At 33.6% G+C, this 11459-nt stretch overlaps 1 protein-coding gene across 1 annotated transcript; it reads right to left on the bottom strand.

Moving 5' to 3' along the window:
* Positions 1–3757: 3757 nt before the first annotated feature.
* Positions 3758–4526, bottom strand: LOC110116466. Its single transcript, XM_020850031.2, has one exon. It carries the CDS (start codon positions 4451–4453, stop codon positions 3998–4000), a length of 456 nt encoding a protein of 151 aa, XP_020705690.1. The 5' UTR covers positions 4454–4526; the 3' UTR covers positions 3758–3997.
* Between the last annotated feature and the right edge of the window lie 6933 nt (positions 4527–11459).

Genomic DNA, 11459 nt, shown 5'->3' with positions numbered 1-11459 from the left:
GTCTATACCGATTAATTCACCTCAACGGCATCCTATGGTAACCCGTGCTAAAACTGGTTCTTTAAAGCCCATTCAGAGAATGAATTTGTTCAATCAAACGGCCTCCCACTCCGATCCCACCAGCTACACAGAGGCAAACAAATTACCTGAATGGCGCAATGCAATGGCAGCTGAGTTTCTTGCACTTCAAAAACAGGATACATGGCAGCTTGTTCTAGCCCCACGAAATGCTCAGGTTTTAGGATGTAAATGGACGTTCCGCACTAAACTGCACTCCGATGGCAAGATAGCACGATTCAAAGCTCGTCTTGTTGCACAGGGCAACCAGCAGGAATATGGCATTGATTATGGCGAAACCTTCAGCCCGGTAGCAAAACTACCGACTATCCGCGTGCTGTTCGCGGTGGCTCTTTACCATGGCTGGAAGATCCATCAATTGATCCTATGGACTGCTATTAGTTTTTTAATAGACCTCATTAATTAGGGGTGTTAATATTCAACCCTACCAAAAACTTTTGGGTTCGAGTCAACATGTGTGCGAAATGGGTCGGGTTCGGGTGTAAAATTCTAACCATACTGTAAATTTGGATGGGTTTGGGTCAACCCGAAAGCTCGAACTCTATTTGGAACTTCCTAGGTATCTCCCGCATAATAGCACGACCCCGCCCAATCTCACATCACAACCCCCCTCCCCATGCTCGCATTGGCACCATGACCTTGCCTCGCACTCGCACCGCTACGACCTAGCACCACGACCAAGCCCCTCGCTCGCGCAGCCAGCCAACCCCGCATTCATGCGCACATTGTGACCTCACACCATGACCCAATCCAACGCTCCTCTAACCATACTGTTAATAGTTTTTTTTTTAATTGTTCAATATGTATAGTAGACCCGGGTTCGAATTTAAGATCCATTTCTAGAATCAGGTCGAGTTTGGGTCGAGTCAATTTCATGTTGGACTCAAACCTGTCCCAAAACCTAATTTTTACACCCTATCATTAATACCATTGACAGGTTCAATAAAGATATTATCAACATCTAAATTATTAGTTATGATCATGCAATATTTGCCATTGTCCAATATATAGTCTAATAATGTGAGAATCAATACTTAACGGTTGAATGAATAAAGAGATGAGCTTGACCCTCAATCATTGTGACAATCAAACACCATGTAATGTAAAATATATATATTTACGTTTCGTTCGGGACAACTTTTTTATTGCTTTATAAAACGACTTTTTAGTATAATTTTCTAATTCAAGAAACTTGTATACTAGAAAGCTATTTAAGAAAGAAGCAATTAAGCTGTCTCAAATGAAGACTTAGGCTTCGTTTGGGACGGCTTTCTTTCTGCTTCTTAAAACAACTTTCTAGTACAAAATTAAAAATATTTGTACCAAAAGCTGCTTTAAGAAGTAGAAAGAAAGTCATCCCAAACGAAGCCTTAGGTTTTGTTTGAAACGGCTTTCTTACTGTTTCTAAAAATAACTTTTTAATAGAAATATTTAATTTTTTTATTAAAAAACTGTCTTAAGAAACAACAAAAAAGTCATCCCAAGCAAAGTGTTAAATTGAACAAATCACCTTACATTGGGCATGTTATTTGATATGAAAAAAAAAATTACACAACTCGACCAATAGAGGGTCAAGATGCTCCTAAGATTTTCTGAGATTGGACTCGCAGAACTAAAGCTATGAACTCCTAAAAATTTATTAAGTTATAAGTCAATGAAGCTGCTCCACAAATAATTAAATTTTAAAAGTTATATATATATATATATATATATAAACAAATTTATTTCTTAAAACTAAATATAAATTAACTAATTATTAAAGGTTCTTTAATTTTCTTTTAAAATTTAAAACTTCTCACTAATCTTCAACTGTTCGGCACTTAATTTTTATCATTTTTATTTTATTAAACTTATGACAAAAAATATATATTTATTATTTTTCAAAACATGTATACAAGGGCGGAATCGTCTGTTGCCCGGGCAAATTAAAAAACTCTTTATAATTGGGGTTGTTTGATAATTTGCCCCCTTACATCTAATTTTTTTGCCATAGACACCAAAAATTATTACATCCGGTGAAAATACCGAGCATACCGAGTGTACCGAGCACGGTACCGAGCACTTTAGTGACGTGGCATTTTGTTATTGGTTTCCGGATGCATTTGGTAACGTGACGGAATAATTACTCCTAGACACCTCCTTTCACGCACCTATTCAAACCGCAAGCACAGCCAGTGCGTTTTCTTCGCTTCTCAACTCTCCCCTACTACCACCTGAAAGCCGAAGCTCGATTGCTCAAAGGAAAAAATGGCGTTCGTGGTTCCGTACACACTGTAGCTTTGCCCAAGTTAGCCCATTCTAGTATTGATAAGCTATTATTGATGTCTACAAGACTATTGGGGCTGTTGTGGGCATGAAAATCTTCAATGATTTTCGCAGCTAAGTGTTCATGAAATTTTCACTTTTTTCAATATTCAAATGGCCAAAGCTCCAAACAAATTTGGTGTTCATTGACATTATTATCTATTATATTGAATTGTTTGTAGTAGTTAAAAAGTCTTGAGATAGACATATGCAATTTATTGCTTTTAAATCATTAATTAATGATAATAATGACATTCATCAGTATATATTGTTTAAAATCAATTTTCATTCAAAACAATTTATTCTTTTTTTCATTTGGTGGTCATGTTCTTGTCAATATAATAATGAAATGATTTTCTTATTGACAAGTCGTATTCCTTTGTCCTAATTTTCTTTCTAGGATATAATAAATAGACCTTTATTTGAAGAGGAAAGAACATGTAGATATTGATATTAATAACCTCCCAGATAATATGAGAGATAGGATGAGATTTTTTATTGGATGAAGTATCACGCTTTTGTAATATTTTTGAAGATGATGTTCCTAATATGAATTCTATATTCAAGGCTTGTCGACGATTAGGACGTAGAAATGAATAAATAATAAATTTGCATTATTATTGTGTTGATTTTTTTACACTGTTATTGATATGCAACTTCAATAACTAAATAATAGATTCTTTGAAGCTAGTATTGAGTTGTTTCTTGTATTTCGTGACCAAATCTAAGTAATTCATTTTTTTGCTTATGATAAGAAAAAATTAATTCAACTTGTAGAATTATATTTAACATATTTTTTTGTAGTTGAACTTGTAACTGTAGAACACTAACTATTCACATATATTCCTAATATACGTACACGTGATGAGTTCTCATCTTTGAATGGACTTATTAATCTTATAAAATATATTATTAATTTTAAGAAAGTATTTATATATTCTTTAGTTTACAAGTTTATTATCTTGACAATAACTTTGTCAGTTGCCACTACTATAATTAAAAAAATATTATCTGCAATGAAAATAATTAAATATTAATTACATAGTAAAATAGATGATGACTAATTTAGTTATTCTCCAATGTTATATATTGACAAAGAAATATTTGACTTAATTCCAAATTAGTTATAATTCAACATTATTTAAAAATATAAAATAGAATGTAAAGCTTTTAAATTTTTTTACTTCAAAATTATAATATGGTATAAGAATTTATTTTGAATTATGTCTTATATATATTTTTATTTTTTATTATGAATTTGTCCTTTTTAGAAGTGAGATTGGATCATCATACAATTGTGAAACTGATAACAACATATTTCAAAGATTATAAAATACTGAAAAATCATAAATCTTAATTATGAAAACTCTCCGTCTCAATGCATCATTTTTTTTTTGAAAATTTTTGAAACAAAAGCGGTGCAACTGCTCCTGCAGAGCGCAAAATCCACAAACAATCTCCACCTCGCCGCTCGCCTTTGGGCTCCGTGCTATATCTTATCAAATCAACTCCCATCCGCCGTAAATCCCGTCCCCGCGGCACAGCGGACCGCCTTGTCCGTCCTTGCCATTCCCCGCCAAAAGACGCTCTCATTTACCTCCTTCACACCTGCAACTCATTCCGGAATCGCACCCAAATTCGTCTCAAAGCATCGTCCCATCCCACCATTCCTCCGCTTCCTCGCCGTCGTCTTCACCGTCGTCGCCGGTGAACACATTTCCGGGAAGATTAGCGCCCTATTTCGTCCCGGCGCGGCCTTCATCAACGCAGAGCTGGCCTTAACCGCTAGCGCCGCAAGATTCTCGGCTGGCATAGGCTGTCCAAGCATAGATCGCGGCAGAGCAAAATAGATCTGACCTGGCCGGAGCTCCTCGTCGGCGGGGATCGCCGTCACGAATCGGTCGAAGTCCATATCGTCGGCGTCGCAGACAAAGCAATCGGTTTCTTTCTGAATTGCATGTGATGCCTTTACAGGCCACGCGAATTCGCGGAGGTCGCCGTCCGGGAGGATCAGCTTCGCCGTCATTACAGGGGCCACCGCCGTGGCCTCGTAGGATACGCATGATCCCATTAGAAGTGAAGGGAATTGTCCGGCGATCTCCTGCGGTAGATTAGGGCAGCGATAGAAATAGGAGGAGCTCGAGGGGGAGCGCGGACTGAGGAGAGAAAAACGGGAAGTGGTTATTTAAAGGCGTAGGCAGGACCTGTAAGACGACAGCCTGTAAGTGCACACGGACAGGCTGGGAAGAGATAGAGGAGTTTATGACTGTATAGTTATAAAAAAAAATTAAAAAAAATTAAAAAAAATTAAAAAAAAACATTTTGGTGAAATTATGAAAGTAAATTATTGCTCGGATGCATCATGTCACTCAGTACAAAACACTATATAGTCACGATATACAACAAAATGATTATGTGACGCATCCTAATTCACCTCCTGACAGCATTGATGACCGCACATAATAAATGCTCAATTACTATAGAATGGATTTAGGAGAAATTATTCTGTGTGCGAACCGAACACAACAGTTCATTCAGACTCCAACAAAATGAAATCATATGGTTTATACATATTTTGTGTATAACTTGTACAGAGGATGTGTATAAATTACTCTTATATACATTCTGTGTATAAGTCGTACACAGGGTGTGTACAAATGACGTGGCTTCATTTCATTGGAATTTGAATGAGAGCTACGTTCGGATTTCACAGGTAATAATTTCTCCACTTATATAGGGGATGGATATGAAAAATGAAATTTGATTAATTTATGTTAAATTTATTTTATTAAGTATATATAAATATCTTAAAATTTACTATTTATTATATTTTTTAAAATAAATATAATTACAAAATTTTAGTTTATCTAAGAAAATTAAATTTCAATGTCAAATGTTAAAAAATTTTAAATCAATTGTGAAAAAAATTAATATAATAGCATTATTAATTTTTTATCTCATTATATGAGTTGCCTATATGAATCATTTTTTTATGGTGTTCTGAATTAAAAGGAATTTTTTTTAAGATGAAAATTTAATAATATCTAAAAATAAATCTCTTTGGGTTGCAGCTGATTGCTATATAATTAATATGAGAAAAAAATTAAGTTATTATGAATATTTTAATTTCTAAAATCAAATAATATTTTTTTATTACTATCATATTCTAATAAAATTTATTATAAAAACCTTTTTTTTTTATAATAGAAATACAACAAGATTGTCGTTGTATAGGGATCCCAAAAAATCAATTTAGAAACTGTGAGTAAGTCATTTGTTTTTGTAATGGAGTTTGCAATTTTGTCTTGGTCATTTGCAAGTACCCTATAATAAATTGTACAATAATCTCGTGTTTAGCCAAATCTTTGACCATCACTCTTTATATTTCTTCTCTCAATCACTCTTGTTGCAACTGACCTCCTTGCACATGCAATTCAGTTTGATCCGTTGATTAGGAGTTTTGACTTTTAACTGAAAGGTTCCCTATGATTGACCTCCTTGCACAGGCAGGTCAGTTTGATACGTTGGTTAGGAGCTTTGACTTTCAACTGAAAGGTATTGAGTTTAAAGTTTATGTATGTGATATACATATGAGTTTGTCACAATTGGCCTAAATGTCTCCCAAAAATATATCCTTCTTACATACTGTACATAGCCACGATGAGTGTCTGTTGCCCTCTCCAATGACTTCAATTTATCAAGTTTTGAGAATTTTGTGTGGTTGCAACTAATCAGCTCTTTTGATATATGCATCATCCGTGTAAACTCCATCGCCGCTCTACACTTTGTCACCACTTCTCTCTTCTCTTATATTCCACTCGCGTTCAATGTCACCATTAGGCAAAATGTTTCTTTTAAACTTTTTTTAATAATTTATAACAAAAAAAGTTGCAATTTTTTTTTTCGAGTCTATAGATTTTTTTAGATTAGTTTAAGATTTAAAATGGATAGCTTCCTTAATCTTTTTTTTTTTTAATTTATACAAAAATTTTAGCTCAAAATATTTTTGTATTAAAAAGTTGATTTAGAAAGCAGTAACAAGACTGTGCCAAACGAAGCCTAAGATGCAACATTTTTTTACGATATATGAAAGGTGAAATATATAGATATAAATTAATTTTGTACAACACTCCCACGATTGGAATAACAACAAATCTTATACGATCAGGTTCTATAATCTTCCTTTACAAAAAGTGCTAATTATTTTTGGTAGTCAGACAAATTTTGAAGTAATTTTTCTCTATAAAAAGGATTCCTTCATTGTTTTACCATTGTAAAAGATTCATTGTAGCATTAAATGATTGAAATTTATGGTGCAATGTTGTTAGAAGTAAAATTTAAAGCTCTACATATTCCTATTGTCTTATATAATTTCTTACTCCAACATTATGAAAATATAATGATCTACTTAGATAATATCAAAGGAGTTTGACATTCAGTGTTAACATTAGTGATGTCAAGCATCACCATTTTCATTGAAACCATAGGTTTACTTAAGATATGTTATAGCTAGAGCAAAAGTTTCTTTGTTGAAACCTAACTTCAAGATTTCGCAATTTTCTTATTGGAATATATTAACATTGGGTGCCAATATTGTTGGTGTTAAGCATCGATGCCGGCTTTGATGCCATTAGAATTAAATGAGATGAGATAAGGTTAAAGCATATATAACAAAATTTCTACAAAAATCAAGATTGAAGATAAAAACTTTTGGATGTTGAGGTGAGAGTTTAAAGGATTTAGACGGCTTCAAAAATATCTGATGATGTTGATGAATAATATTGTGATATCAATCAATTAGAAGTTTTGTATGTCAATTAAAAAAAAAATTCTTGTAAATGATATATTTAGTATTACAAGTTTGACTGCATTCAAGATTTTCAAAATAACTATGATAATTTATGAAATATTGATCTTTGTGTAATAGTGATCCAATCTTCATAAAACCTTTCAAATGCCTTCTTTTTCTTTATGGCATGATTAATACTTTATATAATAATGACATGCTTTGTCAATACTAAACTTTTAACCAAGTTCCTTCTTTATGTTAAGGAGGGCCCTGAAGAGTTATGCTATAAGTTTTGTCCACCCAAATCTTAACTTGTGGTGGATGATATTTAGAGAAATCTATCAAGGATGTTTGATATTTATGAGGTTATTTGTCAGAGCTTAACAGTTCATTCTTTATGTTAAGGAGGGCCCTGAAGAGTTATGCTATAAGTTTTGTCCACCCAAATCTTAACTTGTGGTAGATGATATTTAGAGAAATCAATCAAGGATGTTTGATATTTATGGGTTATTTGTCAGAGTATTATTCAATGATATTTATCAGTGTGAAAGTGCTCAAGAGAATTAATCCAATAAAATTTATTTACCTAACTAAGATTATTTGTTAGAATGTTGTTTAATGACATTAACTTATGTTGAAGAGGCATATATAGAGGAATATACAAAGAATGTTTTACCTATCCAAAGTTATTTGTTAGAGTGTAACTTAATGAAATTAACATTTACGAATGAAGTTGAAAGAAATCCACCAAGAATGTTTGGCCTACATAAGATTGTGTATCTTAGTGTTGGTCTATGACATTAACTTGTTTGAAAGTGGTCAAATCAATGTATAGTGGCCTTTAAAGGTTTACCTTTGCCAAGATGTGGGATTCCCGATGGCTTGGATGAATCTATATATATGATTCACCTTAGGCAATTGTCTGTGTCGACTATTTGATTCAATCAGCTAGAATGAATCATGCTCCATGCTTATGCGTGCATTTATTGCATGATGTGATTGCTTTGGCTGAGTTTTCTTATTGAAGCCTTCTAGGCACTTGTGAAATACCTACATAGACATAGATGATAATACAAAATTCATGACCTACTATGAGTAAAAATATATTTTTATTACAAAAATAAAGATTATTAAACACATGCTTTTAAGAAATTAGAAAACAATAGCATGCAATTTCGCCTATGTTCATTCCATATGAATGTTTCTTATTTGTTCATTTTTTTCACAAAAAAATATTATAATTCAATTCCTTCATTTTTTTAATGTCAAAGTTGAGATATTATTTTATCATTATAAATCTATGTCATCATATTTCATATAAATATTTTCAAAAACTTCTATTCCCTCCTTGAATTTAAATTAAACATTTCATGTTCTCTCATTTTAAATTCCATTTCTTTTACATCATAGGATTTCCTGCAAAACCATACCAATTAAATTTCATAATCAAACTACATATATGAATTAGATATGTTGAGGTAGATATGGTCAAGAAATAACATATCAAGAACCAAAGACCAGAAAAATCATGTGGAAAATAGAAACTATAAGTTGGTTGCTACTAAATAATATAGTGAATATATTGTTATGAGTCTAATAGGGAAATTAAGAAGAATTTAATTTTTGTAAATGGGAATGTATAGTTTGTTAGAAGTTGACTAGCAAATAAAATAAAGAAATTAATATGACTTAGATAATTATAATTTCTTAGTATGAATTAGGTTTGCATTGTGTAAAAACTTAGAATTAGGGAGGATGAAGATATAGTTAGTGTAAATTTTTTATGATTTAAGCTATTTTTTTTAGCTTTAAATTGCCTCACTCTATACTATTATAAAGAAAAAAAGAATTCAAAGTAAAGGCATGAAAAAAGAAGAAAAGACTCAGCATCGTAGTGCCATTCTTAGGAGTGTCGAGGCATTAAACGCCTATTTTTGACCTCAAAATAAAGAGTAGGGTGTCATAATGACAAGTCTTCAATGCCACAGTGCTCACCCAGCATCACATTGCAAGATCACCCAAGAACCATAGTAGAATAGTTAATTTAATTGCTTTTAGAAAATGACACGTCAATTTAGTCAGGGCGCCACTACAGAGAACTTTATCAACTTCATAGTGTTAGTTCATTTTAAGAGGGTCGTAGCGCTACCTCATTGAGCACCGTGGTGCCAGAATTAGTTATTAGTTATTTATTTTTTTATATAAATAGCATAGCTGAATTAATGAGGGGGGCGTGCTATTTTATCATTTGTACTCAATCTTAGATAAGGTCCAGTAGGGAGTGAGTGTGTGTGAGAGCAAAGTGGTGAAGAATAAAAAAGATAGGAGAGTTTGTATCTACTACTACAAGAGAAATATGGTTCTATCTATTCTTAAACTCTACTATTATATTTATTTTTATCCTTGTAATAAAGTTTATCTTATTTATATTTATTGAAAAGCTAGGTTAAATCTATTTTTAAGCTTATGATATGTTAATAGTGCATGTTTACATATATTAGATATAAACTCTTCAAAATATTACAATATTATTTCTAATTCCTCTGATCTTCATTTAATTTGTGTATAAGCGTTGCACAAAGTTGAAATCTAATATGATCTAGATTCGAGGATGTAATAGTCTAATTTCCAATATTCATTTTTTCCTCTGTGGGCACCATGACACTAGGCCAGAATGATAGTTTAAATATTAAAAAATCTAAATCCATTTCATTAGCTCACCACCCTAGACATCTCTCCCTCATTTTGCATGATTTGGAGGATAAATTCTTCCATGCGGACACCAGACGTTGTTTGGAGGCCAATCAGAATATGCCACATCACTTTTGATCGGTACCGATGCTAGATACCAAGTGACGTGACGTGTTATGGTTGACCTTCAGACTATCCGGTGTTCGTATATAATAATTTCTCGACTTGGAGGGGAAGAATTGAGAAGAGAAAGAGGGAGAATTTGAAAGTGTTTCAGATCTATTTTGGTTGTGATTATACATTTTCTATTATTTCAAGGATTCTCCCTTTGTGCGGTGGTTTTCTTTAAAGGTCTAACATTCTTCAAATCTTTCAGTTGTTTGAGAGGCATGGTTATGATCACAAAGTTCAAAAACACTATTAAAACATTGGTTTTTGTTGTATTATTTTCTATATTTGGAGGGGTAGCATAGCAAAGTTAAAATATAAGCAATTATTGAATTGGCCCGTTCATCATCGAATTAATTATTATGTGTGGATGTCGAACGCTGTTCGAACCGATCAAAATGCACCACATCATCCATTAGCTCGATACCACGACTCAGTGCCATTGACGTGGCTCATTCTAGTTAGTCTCGAGACGACATTATTCGTCCAACCACCACACATAATAACTTCTCCCATAATCGATGCAGCTCTAGAGTAGCCACGTCAGCAACTAAGTGATCCGTGTAAATCGCCGGCCGCCACGAAACCGAACCCGAAATAGGTTCCTACCCGACATTTTTTGCTCACAGATCTGCTGCTGCAGCGCTTCCAGGTTGTTCTGTCCGACACCACGTGGGTAGTCCAGCACCGCACGATTAGAGTATTCCTCATCCACCAATTTTCAAATCTGGCGCTGTCGGGCGTTCCATGCTGTTCCCTCCACTTGGTATTTCATTCATTTGCTGTATGATGATTTTTTTTTGGAATCTTAAAGTGTCGTAATATATAATACATACGCCCCCACAAAATTCACTTATTTATATAAAAAAATAAAGTAAATAATTCATCCAATCAATATAATTTTTAAATTTGTGAGCCTAACGAGTCTGAGCCACAGAGACTGGATTAGATCCTATGAATCACGTTTGGCCACGTGTTCCTGAATGGTTGCTTGATTAGATGTACGTGATCATATCTCTTAAGAATATTATTATGCTAATTAGAGCCTTGCATTTGATATCCATACTCACACCCACTCACGTACCCATCCATACCCAATATATGGGTACGACCATGACCTCGTGGGTGGGTACTTAACATCAGAGGTTCAGAGCCGATTTACATTACTAATCATCATATGCATGCAATATATTACAATAATCCTTACTAAGCAGTGCGCAACACTGAACCACATCGCGACCATGATAAATTTTGACATGTTACTTGAAAGTTTATAGTCAGAAAAAATGACGAAAAACCTCTAGGCCATTAATCATGGCAGACTGTATTCAATAATAGTAGAAAGTGGGTGGGTGTTGGTGGGTATGACATCCGAAAAGTCACCATAGGCGGGTGTGGGCGGGCAAAGCTCGTCAGTGCAGAGCATGGG

The sequence above is a fragment of the Dendrobium catenatum genome, unplaced genomic scaffold (assembly GCF_001605985.2).
Source record: "Dendrobium catenatum unplaced genomic scaffold, ASM160598v2 fragScaff_scaffold_1575, whole genome shotgun sequence".
Classification (NCBI taxonomy): domain Eukaryota; kingdom Viridiplantae; phylum Streptophyta; class Magnoliopsida; order Asparagales; family Orchidaceae; genus Dendrobium; species Dendrobium catenatum.
The sequence above is the reverse complement of the archived record's forward strand: the minus strand, read 5'-3'. Positions and strand labels throughout refer to the sequence as shown.